A 19,372-nucleotide genomic window follows, 5' to 3' on the forward strand; every position below is an offset into this window, starting at 1 on the left:
ATTGTAATGCAAATACCTACGTCAATCATGTTTCATAGTAAGCACAGTGTACGCGAGACTCGGCGTATAGACCATTTACTATCAAACGTCCAACACCGATTGATACCGACGGTTTATCTTTAACTGCCAGTCCGAGGAAACCGATGTCAGTTCACAATAACAGGAAGTGATCGCAGTGGTGGAATTACGGCAATCTCGCACTCGCTTGGATGCCACTGGAATCCTACCGGTGACTCCTCCACGAAATGAAAAAAATTGGTAATGATTAATTGATGTTTTGGAGATGAGAATTTATAACCGCTCTTAATAAAAATCCTAAAACAAAGATACAACAAATTCACAGACTTTTTAAGTATAGGCATCATAATATACAAAATAATTTTCAACTCAATACATTTGTTTCAATAAAATATACAGGAATTAAAACAAGCAAATAAAATTATTAATACACAGATATATTTATATGGTAGCATATAACTATAAATATTTATAAAGTGGCAAAATGTAGTAGGTACGTGGTACATTTTACACATAAATAATATACCTCGAGTAGCGAGAACAGCTCCGGACCAGTGCCGATGTTTTGTGACTCATTTGCGACTCACTTTTCAGAATTCATAACTCTCTGCTTTGGGCGACATCAAAGTTTTGACAGTGGTGATAATAATATTATGTGGTATGTAACGATGGAATTTTCAAATCAAATTAAATAGAAACCCTATGGATATAACTGAAAATGTGTGTACCTACAGTAACTGTACTGTGTAAAATTTTTTTATTTTACACAATAAATTTATATTACATCTAATAATATATAACATCTTATAGTTATCCGTTTTATAATAGGTCCTCTTATCTCTTATAGGTAATAACTTTTTTACAAGTATTATTTCGTCTATATAATAATAATTAATAAGTATAGAGAACCGACTTGTATTCACATATTATTTTCTAATTATATTGACAATATGAGAAATTGTACACAAATCGTAATTCATTTTTTTTGATTTTATTTTAATAGACCAATGAGTGCTCTAATAAATATGATAAAACTTTTGGTTAAACATATCGAGTTAACGGATGAAATGAATTTTATTATTTATATGAAATTAATAAGTAAATTACATAGAATATATTTGTTTATAGGTTTTACCAAACCATTTAGACTCTGTTTGACCGCCAAAACAATTTTATTTCACCATTCTCTATCAAGCCCCAAATCCTCTTCAATTTCTTCAAGTAGTTCCCTGACGCTCCAAGATGATTCCATCTTCTTCGCAGTCTTACCATTGGTTTCTTCCCCCTCCCCCCGCATCAAAGGTAACTGTCAGTACTCCTTTCAACGTGCTTCCATCGACCTGACATACACGGCCTGCAAATTCTATACTTGTCCCTAAAATTAATTGAACTGCATCTTCTTTTCGTACTTATAGCTAGTATAATTGGATATCAGTTTTTATTTCTCATTTTTTTTTCTATATTGTTAAACACGAGTCCATAAATTTTCCTAAGTACAATCCTTTATGTATAATAGTTAGCTTTTCCTTATCCCCTCTAGTCGTTTTCCGTCTAGTACGTCGATACAAGTCAGACGTAGCTTAGATATAAATATTGTTCTTTTGTTTTTTTTTTACAACCGTTTGAATTTAAAGAGGTTGTTTAGAGCATAATAGCATCGGTTGGTTGAGGCAATTATATAGGTAGTCTGAAGTTATTTTTTAATCTATTACGACTCATTTTAATACGGATCTTAAATCATAGTTGGTTCAGTTAAATTAGTTTGTAAGTGGTCTAGCACACATTTAAATTAAAATAAGTTCTAAAAGGAAACATGGAATGTTCAATATTGAAACAAAGGTTAAAGTATTAGAAAAACTCGATAAGAGAGAAAAACTTTTGCATACATAAGTTTCATTTTTAATCAAAACATTGTACCTATCGTTTTTTTAATTAGACACCACCCCTCTTTATTGGTCAAAATTATTTCAGATACTCGACGCTCTACTGTACATAAAAATAATATTATATAGGACATACCATTTATTTGTGTCATACATTAGTGCAACCTAATTTATTACTAATAGAAAAATAAATTACTTACAACATTATAAATTTATTATAAACATTTTTAGAAGAATAAATTGACAGATTATTCCACTCAGTATCATTTTTATTTATTCCTTTCAATTATTTGTCATTGAATTCAAATTTAACACTTCCATTACATTGACCTATTCAATGGAGAGGTGCACCTCTGACAACTACTATACAGCAGAGTGAATTTCCAGTTTTAAAAAATAATTTATATTTGCTCTAAGTTTTATTTAAGATTTATTAAACAATAATTTAGTAGAACGACGAGATATACCGTATTAATTTAAAAAAAAATTAATTAATTAAGAACTGCTTTTACAATTAGTCATGAACGTGAAGGGATATAATTTTCAACTGAATACTGACATTATATTATAATATAGTCATATACTCATATAAGTATCTATGTATCATATCTAGTTAATTTATTTAATAGTTGATTAATTATGTTTACAGTATTAGAATATCATTTAATCGTCAATAGTAAACTAAAGGGTAAACTATATGTTTATTATAACACCTACATCCACCATATTTATTTTTAATTTAAAGTAACATATTGTATTTACAAATTTAATCCGTCGTTTTTTAGTGAAAATAATATCAATATGATCAATCATAAGTGTTTATAAAAAAAATTAATTAATAATTAAAATTTTTTTAATTTCCGAATATGCTTTTTGTTATACCCTATATAGTATAAATATATAATTTAATATAATTTATATATAATTTCCATTCTTCAATTTTCAATTTATTAAAAAAAAAAATAAAGTTGAATAAAATTTGTTTTTATTATTTTTACAAAAATGTAGGTATTCGTAAAGTGTATACAAAATGTTTTCTACGGGGAGTACTGCAGCAATCAATAACTATTGTAATCTATGACACTATGTATAAGTGAAAAATGCACCTAAAATATCTCGCACGCATCATGAATATTGAATAATCGAACGATAATTTAATTTTTTAATTCAACTATTACGAGAATTGAATATAATATGTTAATTATTTTTATTTATTTTCTAAGTTATTGTTTTGCGTTTGGATCTGTGTTAAGTAATATAAACATTTTTATTATATATTACCAAATAGCTATTAATATCTGAACACAAGTGGTGTAATTCATAAAAAATGAATAATTTTACTGACAATTAAAAATATATATTTTATTGTTTGCATTAAATGTCTAATGAGTTGATACGGACTATTACATCAAGGGGTTTTATGTATGCAAACCATTGCCATTATGTGCATAGCTGTCAGTATTCTTATAATTACATACTAGGTAATATGTAATAAGTTGAACGTTGAAAATACAAATTGATTTTAGAAGAGTTTTGTCATCGGGGGTGGGGCTAGGGAGGTTATAGCCCCGGATCACAAGTTAAAAGGGGCCAAAATGTGTCAAATGGTTTTTTTTTTTTATATATTATGGCATCAATTAAATAAAACATTTTTATAAATTTCAAATGTACATCTTATGAAAATGGAATTAAATATTATGTACTTTACCACCGAAGTCCTATTATAGTGGTCGTAGCTTGTCGCGTTCAATTCGTGACTCGTTATAGTTGTTTTCGAAGGTGCTTCCCGATCCGCCGGATAAAAATAACAGTTCAATGAACAACACATTGGTATATCCAATTCACTGTGGCTTCTTAATATACCTATAATAATTGTTTTTAAACAAGTACTTTCGCCTTTCGCAGTCTTAATACTCTTAGACACTCTTAATACTGAATACTGATTATGTTAGCGTAGACAGTAGAAAATCGCTAAAGATTTACGTTTGTAATTTGTACATTTTATACATTTTGTATATTGTACTTATATTATGTAAAATCCCGTTCTAAACGTTTTATAATATATTTTACAATGTGTATTGTCGTATTGATATATATATCAATACACCTTGGTTTTAAGATATCAGTTTCGTCGTTTAGTGATTATCACAAAATTTTTACTAACTAAAACATAATTTATATTTTTATATCATCTTTAATCGTAGTACCGTAGTAATTGAAGAAAATATTTTGTATTTTGCAATTTTATTTCACTTGTGTGCAGTGGTGGTTTTGAGGGTGGACAAGTGAGGCAGCGCCTCACCTAAATTTTTGTAGTAAATAATACTCTAAAAGTATAATTCTTAGCTCACCGATAGCACACATTTCGCTAATATATTTAACTTATTTATGGTTTAATTTGAAAAAAATTCTGCTTTACGAAGTTTGATTATATGAATTATCATTTATATTCCGTGTTTATTACCAAAAATAGTGATAAACCGATAAGAAGTGTAAGAAAAAATTATTACGTAAACAAACCCTCATATTATCTGTTATCGGCATGTCGCCCAAAAGTGTAAACCCCCTGATAAGGTGACACCCAAGGTGGATATATATATATATATATAAATGTATGTGTATGTTGTGTGCTGGACTCAGGGAGGACTCTTTTCGTAGAATGTCAAATAATGCCAAACTAAATTGGTATTATAATAACTGCAAATTTCGTGAACCTATCACTAAAACACAGAATACTAAGAATGCTCCAGTTATGAAAAATATCGAACCAGACATTTCTACTAATGAGGATATTAAAAGCGTAATAAAATCAATTAATTTTATGAGCGATACATTTTGAGGAAATGTTTTTTTTTAAACTAGCTACAATCGAGTAACTAAGTAACGAAAAACAGCATAATAATATATCAGTTCGTTCAATTAACTATTTATTAAAATAAAATATAATTAAATACATAATAATTATCTTTTTATTTTCAAAATAAAACTATGGGAAATTCATGCAGGAAAAATATGACGATCGGTAGTACATCGTCGTGTGGCCGCCTTACCGATTACTGGATCCATAAAAGACAAGATTTTCATAGTGTATACTTTAATAACAATAATTCCACACGAGCTGATGCGTCGGATTTTCGTGTGACAACTGACAACCATATTGGGCGAAGGAGCTTTCGGATCTGTAGCATTGACAACTAATAATATAACTGACACTGTTCACGGCGTTCACGCTACAAAAGTAATTGCCAAAAAGAACGTCGTTAATGATAATAATTTAAGTATTGCAAGTTATACTGTTTTACCTTTACTCTTAGTGGAGTTGATTATTAAATAAAACATAATATATTATATATTCATAACACTTTATTCAATTAATATAAAAACTTTATGGCTTAACGGTGCACACTACAGTATAGTATATAGTTGTACGCGGCTGTTACCATGGCTAAATAAATGTTAGTTTTTGGCCGTTACATTAATGCGTTACAAGCATAGATAATAAAAGAATAGATAGGCCATCGAATTTTATCATACGAGCAATTGGAGTAATATTTTTTTGAAATTACATTTATTGGGTATCATAATATTATTATCAAAATGTTAGGGATCGGCGATCATATGAACATATTATAATAAGGACTGGCCACTTGATAAGAAACGTTAATATCCTTATTGTCGCGGTATTAAACAGAATCGCCATCTAGCACTAGTAGTCGATTCGACCGTTATGTTCATGTCAGTATGTCACGATGTAGAGAAGATCTTCTCTACATCGTGGTTCATGTTTATGTACTCTAATGTTCGTATCGTAAACATACCGATTACCAACAAAGTATACTACTTACTATTTACTTTTCATCAATCAAAACATTAAAATATTAAATATTATAACGTTTTTTACTTATTAATTTCTTCTATAGAATGTTATAAATTGATGCACACTATTTCTTTTCTTGTATTAATTTGAATATTTGATTAAATGTACATTATATTACAGTGTCTTAGACAGAGGACAGAAAGAGTAAGCAGAAGATGAGTGTTATAGAATGAGTTTAATATTTAAAAATTTAAGTTTACAATTAATATTAGTACTTTAAAATATATAATAATAATAATAATAATTAGTTAAAAAATGTGCACCCCTTAACATACAGTTCTTTACTATTATTCATGTCTAAAATGGATCATTTTAGTTAATTTTGCTCGCATTGTTATTTTGTCATTAGTTTTTTTTATCTCGTGACAATACCTTATTTTTTAATATATGTCTGAAAGGAGATGTATTAATTGATCCCGGTGAGTGTCAAAATGATGTGTTTTGTCAAACAGAGAGTGCATATCGTGGTTTACACAAATAAAATGATCAAATATAAAAAAATTAGTATATAAATTCAACTTTACGAACAATTTTGTTTTTTTTTTTTTGTTTATAATATCATAAGTATACTGTCTAAAAATTCAAACAGTTTGTAGGTACATCAGAACTAGGTTTACTTAGAGTACCTCTATTTTAATATTTGCTAAATTACTATTCTGTGATGTTGTCGTCAAATGTGTTAGGTTTGGCACGTTCTAGAACAGGGTGGTCCAACCTTTTGTAGTTGTCGGGCCAATTTACACTTTCATAAAAACACCGTGGGCCGCCAGAAAAAAAAATTATATTATTACCTATTTATATTTTATTTTTAATAATGCACAAAATATTAATTATTATTATTTAATGTTTTCATGTTTAAATTTACCAAAAAATTTCTAAAAAAATAAATTAGACTAGGAATGTCTTATTACAATAAAAAATAAATAAAAAATAAACTATTAATGTGATGATTGGCATTGTTTTTCAGTAGCCAATTTATCAGTTTCAATTGAACACCCGTGGCGGCCAATCTGATGCACGATTCTAAAGACAAATCGTGAATACGGTTTCTTGATTTAGACTTGATTAAATTCATAGTAGAAAATGCCGATTCACAAATATACGTACTGCCAAATAATGACAAAATTTCAAGAGAAAAATTCCGTAATGTTGGGTATTTTTCTTGCGAACACAGTTTCCAAAACTTTTCAGGAGGCAAATTTACTTTTGATTGAAGAAAACAGTCTGCTTGTAAATCACATAACTCCATTTGAAAATCGGGAGGTTGTACTGAGATATCAACTGTCATTGGGTTGTTAAATAATTCAAATTTAGGTTTCAATATATAAAAATCCTTAAATCGTGAATTAAATTCTGTTATAAGTTCTGTAATTATATTTTTAAATTCAATAAAGCATACCGATTGATTTTCAATTTTTTTAATTTCTTGACATGATGGAAAATATGTAGTATCATTGTTTTCTAATGCGTTTTTAAATACTTCTAATTTTTTCCGAAAACCTTCAATATTACTAAAAAGCTATTGCTGTTAGGTTTGGCACGTTCTAGAACTTGGCACGAGGGCGGTGTGAACTACGGTGGTTATAAAAGTATTATACCGTAAATGCTAGGCAATTGGTAAATAACAATATATGGGACTAGTGGCAGCAAGAATGGGAGGAGGAGGCAACCACTGGAGCGTGGACGAAGCGACTTATACCGGACGTAAAGAGCTGGGCGAGCTGAACACAAGGGGCTTCGGGTTTTTACATGACTCAGTTCTTGACAGGTCACGGTTGCTTCTTAGCATACTTGCATAGATTTACGAGGGTGCAAAATCCGTATTGCATGGCATGTAGATATCCAATAGACAACGCGGAAAACACGTTCTTCAAATGCGGCCGAGCAAACGTGTAAAACTGGTAAATTCAGTTGGCGAGAAAGTCACTCCAGAATCTATAGTCTCTATTATGCTAAAAAAAATAGTGAGCCGTCGCGGGACGCTTGACAGATGTGAAACATCAAAAACAACCCCAAATAGAAGCATTTATCATTCTTTAATCCGAATTCTATACATTCGACCAAGAGCATCAGTATAACGCATGCTTTGCTCTTGTGATTGAAAAGCACAAAGTCAAGCCATACTAACGCGGCGCTCTTCACGTGCAATTTCTTGTTCTTCTTTAGTCCTTTAATTTGCAATGTTTCGAATCCTAGTTGTATTACGGCTTTATTGTGAACGATTTGTTCGTCTTAATCATGACATGGTATTGTTAAATCATAAAAATAAATTTATTTTTAATTTTAAATTCGATTCATCAATAGTTATGGAGACATTATTATTGTTATTGTAATTTGTAACTAATAGCAACCAAACTAAAATATGAAATTACTAAAATTTCTATCGTAAATCTCAAAATGTCTGTTTGAGATGCCGAGCTTCGGGGAATTGAGCCGACGAGCCATGACGCGTCGCCACGTCACAGTTGGTTTCACTACCATACCGCGTCATTAGATGTTTCACAGCTGGGATTCTGTAGACCGGTATATCACGCTGGTATTGGCCACTAAAGAGAAGAAAGACCAGCAAAGGCAAAGGGATCATCATAAGTAACCATAGATTGCGGATCAAATAAATGCCAGAGTGCTGCTAAAATTATACAATAATGTACCTAATTTAATGAAATGTATTTTCAAAAAATAATAATAATTGCGACGTGATTTCCAAACGTATTATAAATTATGTAGTAGGACAAATCACTGAAGAATTCATCTCTGCTGCATATAGTTTCGATGAGTGTACTTGATTGATGAATGTACTTGAATTTTTCGATAATATAATTACATATATTGGTATTGGATATTATGTTTTCCATTAGTAATAGATACTTAGGTTAAATTAATGTTTGCCAAACAGTATCGCAAATGTTATATAATTATTTTTATGATATATAATATTTTATTAAATGTATTATCAACTTATGTCAATTTATTGCACGTCGTAATGTCGTATCGTAGAATAGCATAAATAGATTCATGCATCCTTGTATAACTCTTATCTATCGTAAATTAGTTAGCTTAATATAATTCTGAAAACAAATTTTTTTAAGTATTAGTCATTTTGTGTGTGATGTGGACTAATATTTTCGATGTGTATCAACAACATAATTACCATACATTATTTATGATACATTGATACTGAAATAAATTATTTAAAATAAAATGAAAATAATTTAAAGACAACTATCGTTTACAAGCGAAAACTCAAAACTCGTCGTGAAAAACTACTACACGTTAATCGTGTTATAATGTAACGTTGCACAATCCTCCTAGACTATATATAATATTATTAATGTCGTTTTCGACACGTTTTATTTAATAAGTTTCCACGACGGGGTGGCTGACGCTTAGGCAGTTAATACTTAAACACTATAAATAAATTATGTTATTATATTACGGCACTATACAGTATACATAATATCATCTGCGATATCTTTGCGATGTTTGCCGTAGATGATGATAATTCGATCGCAATAATAGCAGTGCACCAGATTAGAGTATGCCCAGTAATGCCGAATACAAATAGGTAACCGTTGGTAGAGCCAACATATTATTGTACCTATAAAAGACACCAGCCAGGGCCGGCTCAAGTGTTCAAACACACCTAGCCAAACTTGAGTTTTGCCACTCCTTACATACTACATCAAACATTGTTTTTTATCTATAATACAAAAATATTAAATGCCGAACTAGGCGTGGGCCTATGTTGCCTACCCCTTGAGCTGGACCTGACACCAGCACCGCCATATTATACATAGATGAATGTTGGTGCAGTTTCTAGAGATGCGGCGGTTATAAATATCATACGATTAAATCTCGATTAATGCCGAGTAGGTAAATATTTATAAATCTCACGGCGAAGACAACGAATTGTAAAGCGTATAAAACCATTAAAACACGTTATTCGGTAAAACAATTAATATACACAATAATAATTTAAGACTTTTACAGATTTTTAAAATTATACCTACCTCGAATTATAAGTGCATATAAGCTGCAGGACCATATTAATCGTCAATTTTTCACACATGACATTACTATCAAGCACTTAAATCGTGTCGACAGTCTAATTTTTTTAACAAACCTGAAAATAATTTTAGAGTATAATATTTCCAGTGTAGAAATTACTCGATTACGTAGTCACGTGTAAATATTATTGCGCTGTGCACACAATTTGTTTTGTTTGCCCGTAATAATGGATTAATATTTACGTAAACTGTAATTATCTTTAACTTTATAACCGTTAACAGTTTTTACAACTTAATCTTTTGTAAAGTTAATGAAAACCGTTATGCAGGTACATAAGTGGCAAACTGTATAAACAAATTTTGCGTTTTACCAACACCAGAAACTGTTCCTAACCAGGACCTTATTGATGTTATGCGCTCAAGTGAAGTAAATTAACACCCGGCAACAATTAAAAAAAACACGTTAATTATATAAATTATAAGACGCGAATGCCGCGGAAAAAATATGCGCGTCGTAAAATATGATAGAAATATTTGTAATTTTAGTATTTTTACAAAAAAAATTTATAATCGTTTTTGTTAAAGTGTATTTTAAGTATCGAAGAATAATGTAAACCAACCAAATTTTGTGCCTCCATACTGCTCAATGATTATATAAAACGAATCGAGTATTGATATAAATAATAATTAAATGTATAATAAATTAACATGTTATTTTATGCGTTATTATGTTTACTGCGATATTACAATGCGGTTGTCGTTGTATTTTCGTCTAGTCTATACTTATTCATTTTCGCTAAAATAATTGTTGCAATATTAAATCTATGTATAAATATTTTCTAGATACATAAATCATAATTCGTGATTCATTAGTTTTCTATTCGCTTCGACTGTCACGGTATCTGACCAGATACACAAAAACATATTAGATTAACAGCTTTATAAAAAAAAAAAACAAGCTGCCTATACCGTTCATTATAATGTGCCGTATCTTATACACGAGTACCCGAAGATTTCTACATGCAAATGTATATATTTTTTTTATCTATTTGTCATTTTTTTTCTGTAAAAAATATTATGGTCGTTGAAAAACATAAACCAAATAGTATATGGCAATGATTCTATACTGAAAAAAATAACATATTTTTCTCCATAAAACTAAAATGATTGTGATTACCTACTAAAAATAAACGACGTACATAATAACGCAGAAAAATGTTAACGCAAGCAAAATACCTTAACGTATATTCAGTTAATCGTATTATTATGGAGTTGGGTAGCACTTTAATCTAATTAATGTGGAACTTATTATAACTGAATTATGAACATGCTATACCAAACTGTATTCAGTATTAAATATATTATTATAAATATACCTACCAAGGCACATTTTATTATAAATATTAAAATATGTAATGCCGATACGAGTATTATTTTATTTTTTACACTTTACGGTTCATATTTTCTTCTGTGACTTTTCCTAATCGTTTTATGATTGTTATTTATATTTCGAAACAAAATAAAACGGATGAATTATCAATAAAAAAAATCCTTATTAGTTATCGAGAGACGAGGGATTGTCACTAAAATTAGAAAATAAAACTAGAAGCTATAAGAGCGCTTTGTGTCTTATGAAGGCCAACTAATTACGTACTAAATTGTTATAATATAATTCAACATTTTATTCAGTATTAGTTTAAATATTTAATTCAATTACATAATGACTTTAAACGTTCTCTTGAACTTTATTTCAAATACAAACATTTTTAAATATTGAATATCTATTGACTATTTATATTTTTCAACTTTTTAAATTATCTCTACGACATAATGACATATAAAATAAATATACTTAGATTAAAACTCATGAGCAGATTTGGTTTTTAACATCAGTACTTCCATAATGCTATTTACGTACCTCAGAATTATTATTATTTTTTTTATTTCCGTAATGATGCAAACTACCAATTTGTACTTGATAAAACTAAAATATGTAATGCACAACATACAGGAAGTTTTTCTAAGTCGATATTATGATGACATGGATTTATTTAATAATAATTTTCCTATTAATAATGCGAGTCAAAAGATTTATATAATGTGATATTTTGTAATGTTTCCCACAAAGTCGTGTACGTCGAAGTATGATTAACTGCTAAAAAATAAATTTAAAAAAATTACTGACACGTAAAATATTTTTTGTAAATTTCAATGGTATACGAGTATACGACTGAGTAAATAATTTCAGACAATAACATGCGATGTATATGAACACGCGTAGTTTATTATTATTGCGCATGGAAGTGGTTAATTCTATAACTTTTGTACACAAACGAGTTTCACGTTTAAAATAGGCGATTTTAAAATGTGTGCAAACCGTTTGCAGCCCAAAAAAATGGTCATTGATACAATGATATTCTAGGCAACTTGTATTATTATCTAATACTACCAAAATTCAAAATCCTTAGTTAAATGGCTTTTATAGAAATCATCAATTTAGTTTTGCGATTTTTAGTAGTAAATATAGACCAATATATAATTTATATATATATATTATATAATTAGTAAATTTTATGTTATTAGCCTATAGTCTAAATTCAAAATATGGAATAGTAAAATGAATTATAGGTGCTTAAACCGGACTGAAAGTGTGTAACTAATGAGTAATGACTAATATTAATACTAAATATTTAGTCTATAATATATAAAAAGAACATTTGAGTACTCATTTTAATCAATGTTAAAAAATCTCATAATAACTACCTAATTTATAATATTGAAACAATTTATATTATTGCATAGCGTTATCACCAACACAAGGACCAGATAACCAAAAATTATATTCATTATAAATTTATGAGGTCTTATTATATAATAATATTAAAGTACACATAATATATTACAACTGCAGTATGTAACAGTAACATTGATGAGAAGAATTAACAGTTGGGTATATGAAGAAATATATTTTAAGATTAGATCTTTAACAAAATTATTATCACTATTGCTTGAGTGTATCCCTATATGATTGACTCTAACATCTTTGTAAACATAATCAATTATTTTAAAATTAAATTTCCAAACTATAGAGGTAATATAATGACGTCATTACTCATCGAACGCACTGTTGTCCCTTAGGTAGTGGCCTTGTAATACGAATATTCATGCACAAACGCGCCTACCTTGTTCAGATATTTGCTTAAAATGGGTTACATTTGAAAATTCGATCAAAGAAAATGTTGCGAAGTACGTATATACTCGTATATATATATATAAGTATACAACAAAATAGTAATTATTCAATACTAACCTATTAATTAATTTATTAAACATGCATAGAGTATAATATGTACGGAAAATTATTCACTGCTAATTAGTAATTATTAATAAAATAATAAATACATATATTAACATATATATAATTATAAAAAAACATATTTTAATTTTGAAAAAAAATGTCTTCAAAAAATACATAAAGTAATTAGCTAAAATAAGATTATTTCAATTACGTATATGTTTAATATTTTATTTATAAATTTTTATCAAAATGTTAATATTATTATTTTTTTATAATATTATTTATATAGTACCTCATATCTAATAGGTAAAATACATTATGTCTTAGAGTGGAAAATGCTAAAAATATTTCAGGAAAATATGCACAAATTTATGCTCACGATATTTAAAAATATACAAATAATTAGCAAAAAAATATGTAATAATAAACAGCATATATTTATAAATGTTTCTTTGTTCGTTTATCCGCTGTATGGGCACTCAAAAACTAATAGACAATTTTCAATAGAAATTATATCATTCGATTCCTTAAGATTCGGAGGCCTGTGAATAACTAATTTTTTCAATTTTTATAGGTTACTATAGAGGATATCTCACACATGCACTTATTGAGTTTTAACTCATGATATTATAATCATATACATTTTGCTTATTTAAATGGCTGCCATAAGTTACAGATTATATTAGGTACTAATAGCTAGTAAAAATATATCATAACATATTTTATATAAAAATGATAGGAACATAAAAAAAAAATCAAATCCTTAATTCAAATGTTTATATAAACATGAAAATTACAATGATTACTTTTATATATTGCAATCATAATTTTCTTTCTAAATTTTGGACATATTTTTAATGTAAGAATATAAAGGCGAATTGGATTTACATCTGCTTTTAATCAATCATTGAATCTATATTCAGTTGTTTTGAGTAGAATTGAGAAGTGAAAAATCATAAAATTAATCATTGTAATTGTGTTTATAGTACACTATATTTTAACTGTGATGAGAAACGGAAAACGATAAATTTATTAATTTTAACCTAGCCAAAGTCTGATAATATAGCAAGTATAATATCAAAATAACCTGTACCTATATATAAAACAGTAAGCTGATTGACTGATCTATCAACGCACGGCTCAAACCATTGGACGGATCGCGCTGAAATTTGGCATAAAGGATTTTTGAAAATTCAACCCCTACCGGGGTTAAAAGTGGTAAAAGGGGTAAAAATGAAAAAAATCACCTATATAGCCGGGACCGCTGAGGCTATAAGTATGAAATTTGGACAGTAATTTTGTTTCATGGTGTAGACATTCACTTAGAAAGGATGTTTAAAATTAAAATTAATTAAGTTAATTAAGGATGATTCCTGAAGTCCGATTCTAATCGAAACGATTCTTTCGTTGTTGTCAGGACTATGTTTGTTAGTAAACAATTTCAATTAAAAATGTGATTTGTCTACAATTCTTGGACATAGAAAAAGAGTCTGACCACATAAAGTATGTTTAATTCACTTTCACTTATTTAAAAAACAAGGAACAAAAATTACGCACGTTTGCAGGTCCTCTAACACGTTGAGTTCCGCAGCTATTATCGGTGCATAGCCCGTGTCGTCACTAAGAAAATACGTCCGGTCGACTATGCATCGTTATTAGGTATAGGTACGGGTTTTTTACTTAATCCCGGCAACGACGGGTAATTCAGCTATATAACATAAATGTAAGTATATAATGTTAATAATATATGCGTATAAAAATTTGAAAAATAATATAAAGTTTTTAAAGATGTGCACATTATAAGGAATTGTTATCTATTTTTACTAATTCATTACGAAACAATGTATACAGCATTCATATAACAAATTATAAATTTAACTAACCATTCGATTATCTCAAGTTCGGAATATTTTAATAGCCAGTTTTAGTTACAAACAAAAATTTAATCAAACTTTTAGCAAATTTTAATTATCTTATTTAATATTTAAATATGTATGAAATACGCGACTTTTATGCAAAATCATCTTGAACTTTGTAAGTTTGTAACTTATATTAGTTTTTACTTAAATATTCAAAATATGCAAAATAAAAAAATTAATAACCACAGAGTCTACGAATTACGAGAAACATATCAGAATATTATTCGACTGTAGATAAAATGTAAACAAAATAAAAATCTGAGTCCTACATATTGTATAGCGATGGCCAAAAACTTGGGTTTTGGTATTGATAGGTAGGTACGTCGAATAATAATAATTCTAAAACGTTATCGGCCGGTATCGAATATTCGTCAGGATATCGATATCATACCGATTTATCAGTATCATCGTTTGTTGTTTATATCCATTGGTTATATAATACGAGTCTTATTCTTTCTCGTACATGGTAGTTATAAATATTATAATATATTATTATATAATGCGGATATGCGGATATGCCTATCTATAATATTATGTGCGCATATTATCATTGCTGTTCAATTGCCGAGTTAAGGTATGTATATAGTTATACTGATATTATTAGGTTATAGGCCAACTTTATAATAGTGTTCATATCTACCATTAACAATCGCGATAAATTTGTTACTACGCCGATTAGGAAAGAATATTTATTACGAAATACCCACCAACAACAATTAATTTCTCCCATAATCGTATCGATATCGATGTACCTATATATAGTGTTCAGAGCATGTTTGTACGTCCAATCTTGTACGTAAAACCATATCGTGTTCGACGGTTTATGAACTTACGCACTTTCTACACAATGTTTAGTTAAATATCAAAGTCCGTCCGCGGTACCTGCTCAATATAAAAGTATACCCTTAAAGTTTTAAGTGCCTATATAACCCATGTATATATATGTGTGTATAAATAAATAAATGCGTACCTACCTATAATTTGCAATATACATAAACTTTGAAACTTACAAATTGCAATTTGTACTTTGTAGATAACCGACAGTAAAATAAATAATGATTTAATTGTGCGTGTCAACATTTTCACTACCTACCTGCAACTATTTTCTGTAGATTTAACATTCGTTAAAGTGTGCATATCCAAATAAACCTGCTATATGATTCAATTCCATTGTTTAGTAGAAATAATAATGTTTTCATTGTTTAATACCTACGAACATTTTTAATTCGAGCTATGTAATTTTGTGTTCAAGTAGAATACCTACGTCGGTTGTTTAAAAAAAAAAAAAAATCATAAAATCATAATATTTACCTTACTTAGACATTGATGTCGACAAAATCTGTTTGGTGACTCAGGTATTAATATAACCTGACGGCTTACGACAGTTTTGGAAAGCAAATCAGCTTTATGCACGTAAGCCCTTTATGAACAAGAACTTTTTCATTACCTACCTAATTTGCATCTCAGATCAATGCAATGTAATATATTATTATAATTTATGAATCTATATTTTTATTACAATTTCTTACGGCTAAAAATTATGTTTGAGAACGACCAGTCATTAATAATCAAAAACATTTAAATAATACAAATAAGTATAAAATACAAAAACAATTATTATCCTGTAAATACCGCGAGTACCGAACACGCGCGATTAAATAAATTCAAGAGCAGTCGTTTCTAATTCCGAATTACGATCAGTTCAGCAAAATGATAATAATCGTTTCCGTCCATTCAATAAAACGTGTGCAGTGACCACATAAATATGATTTCATGTACATGGGCGCCTCTATACAGCATCATTTAATTTATTGCTGCGAATTATGATTATTCGTATGAACTATGATGGATAAAATGTATAATTTGGTGCAAGTACTACGATTATGATGTAAAATAATACCTATGAACTCGTAAAAAAATACACATTTGAATAATTTTTATTTTATTTGGGGGCAACGCGTTTAGTCCTTGACTCTTGTGCCGTTCAAAGTTAAAATTAAGTACAGCTTTTCCAGCTTTTTGTATTAGTTATTAATGTAAACGAGTCTCTGAAAAATAATATCTTGCATAGGTACCTATTGCAATAATAAATAGCGCAATTTATACTGGTATATTATAGAAGATAACCATAAACGGGTATCTTCGTCGATTTAGAAATCAATAAATTAATCTTCATTTACAACTAATTGATTTAATTGAACTTTATATAGTGTATTGTATTTGTAAAAATTAATCGCCTACTAACTAAACATGTATTCAAATAACAATACTATTTTTTTTTTCAATACAAAAAATGTTGTGACCTAAAAATCTTTAACAATGTTTATTAATGACATAAATTATTACTTTAGTTGGGACAATTCAATTTTTAGTATGTATTATTAATTATACAATTAACAAATTCATAACTTACCTTAATCCAATTTTTCTACAGAACATTATAATAGATTTATAATAGGCTTTATTTTATTGAAAGTCACTTCTAGAACGTCTCTAAGATTTATAAATAGGTATACGTAAACATTGACCTTTTTATTTCTAAACATAGTTTTCTCATTGATCGCAGTTTCAATCTTTGTTGTAACAAAAAAAAAAAAAAAAACTGAAATTATAATCGAAGATCGTATACTTCGATAACTTTGTCTCTGTAAGGTACTAAGGTCGCTTTAGTTTATACGTACCAACATTGACAAATACTTTTGTTCGATCGCAAAGTACGATACGCATTATTTATTGCAAAGGCATTGTACGGCCTCTGTATGTAAGTAGCATATAACTATGCACATGGTCAATATACAAGGTTCCCCGATGAAGGCACGATTTATTATTATTATTATTTTTTTTACTTCAATTAATTATAATATCATATTATAAAAATCGATAAATAAGCCATATCAATTGTCGAGACTAATTTATTACGAGTCAAAACTATTATGTACGCGATTATTGTATTGTATATATAAATAAATGATCGTATAATTGTATAAGATGGTTAATAAGTCACTAAGTAATTGTAACATTTTAATCTAGGTCAATAAACTTAGTTTGTCGGATTGGACGAAACAATGTATATGCACAGTTAATAATTGTACAATATCAGTTTTCATTTATCTATAGTTTGTATTATCATGTTAAATTTTAAAACAAAGAAATCTTTTGAACACGTTTTTTTCTTCAACAAAGTCAACAACAAGTTATAAACATAAATAACAACAGCTATAACTAATATTATATAGTTTAATGTTATTGTTATTTTTTTTTTTTAAATCGTTATTCATTATGTTGGAAAAATGATAAGTTTAAAGTTTAGAATTGCTGAGTTGACTATGATGTGTTTAATTGTTTGCTGTCGTAGTTTTTTTTTTTATTAGATAAAAAAAATCCAAAAGAGAAATCGATATGAAAAAAATCATCAATAAGCAACGTGAAATAAATAAACCAAAACTCTGTATATTTGTATTTAAAAAACTACTTAGTAATTTCATTCAAAATATACGTACCATGTATTACACAATATTATTATAGCAATAAAATAATATAATATAGATAAATCGTATAATAAATCGTATTATAGAACGATAAAAAAAAAAAATTAATATAATTTAAAAAAAACAAACACTCTCAATAACGTTATATTACGATCACGAAAAAAAAAATGTTAAGGTGGACCCACTTGTTAGTCATATGCGTATAATATCATATAGGTATCTATATAATATGTATATAAATATAATAATTATAATTGATGATTAAAATAGAAAAAAAATATTATAAAATCGCATTGCAAAGTATTAATATAATAATAATAAAAATAATGACGTTCGTCGATTGTGCATATTATTATATAATAATATTATATTTAGAAACGCGTAAAAAATAGAAAATAAAATAGTTTAAAATAAATCAATCCGTATACGTTAGCTTCTTGTGGTGCTGGTGATGGCGGTGGTTTCTTGCTGTGGTCGTCGATCGGATGTGTTTTTCGATGGCGACCATTAATATAATCATACAATAAATACAAGATATAATAATATGCTTGTTCGACATGTTCATCTCACATGGCACCGCATTCTCTAAGTACCCTGTTTCCAAGTGGCAGTGGCGGCCTGTAGTTGTTGACCAGTTGAGGTCCGCCGTGAGCTTCCGAGCAACATTCTTCAGGTGTCCATGTCCTCATGCTCCTGAACGCGTTCAGCTGTAAACGAAAACGTCCGTGTTACAGAAACATAAAAAAAACTTATGTTCGAGGTTGCCGTTGGGCGAAGACGAAAAGGTGATGTGAATATCTAAATTGAGATCGAGGTTGAAGGTTCGGGATTTACAACTTACAAGTCATTAATTAACCCGAAATATTATGTCCACGAGCATTG

At 28.6% G+C, this 19,372-nt stretch overlaps 1 protein-coding gene and 1 long non-coding RNA gene across 2 annotated transcripts in view; one reads left to right on the forward strand and one right to left on the reverse strand.

Annotated features, from left to right (window-relative positions):
* The window catches only part of LOC126550953 (uncharacterized), an 18,397-nt gene extending 9,785 nt beyond the window's left edge, over positions 1–8,612 (forward strand). Inside the window, exons 2-3 of the long non-coding RNA XR_007605006.1 lie at positions 4,907–5,139; positions 6,746–8,612. This is a non-coding gene — a long non-coding RNA (uncharacterized LOC126550953). The remainder of the gene's footprint in view (positions 1–4,906; positions 5,140–6,745) is intronic.
* A 9,820-nt stretch (positions 8,613–18,432) lies between these two features.
* LOC114130642 (carbonic anhydrase 2) overlaps positions 18,433–19,372 on the reverse strand; it is a 29,220-nt gene continuing 28,280 nt past the window's right edge. Inside the window, exon 7 of the mRNA XM_027995654.2 lies at positions 18,433–19,197. Coding sequence (XP_027851455.2) covers positions 19,057–19,197 — 141 coding nt within the window. The 3' untranslated portion in view covers positions 18,433–19,056. The remainder of the gene's footprint in view (positions 19,198–19,372) is intronic.

Source organism: Aphis gossypii, chromosome 1 (assembly GCF_020184175.1).
Source record: "Aphis gossypii isolate Hap1 chromosome 1, ASM2018417v2, whole genome shotgun sequence".
NCBI lineage: Eukaryota > Metazoa > Arthropoda > Insecta > Hemiptera > Aphididae > Aphis > Aphis gossypii.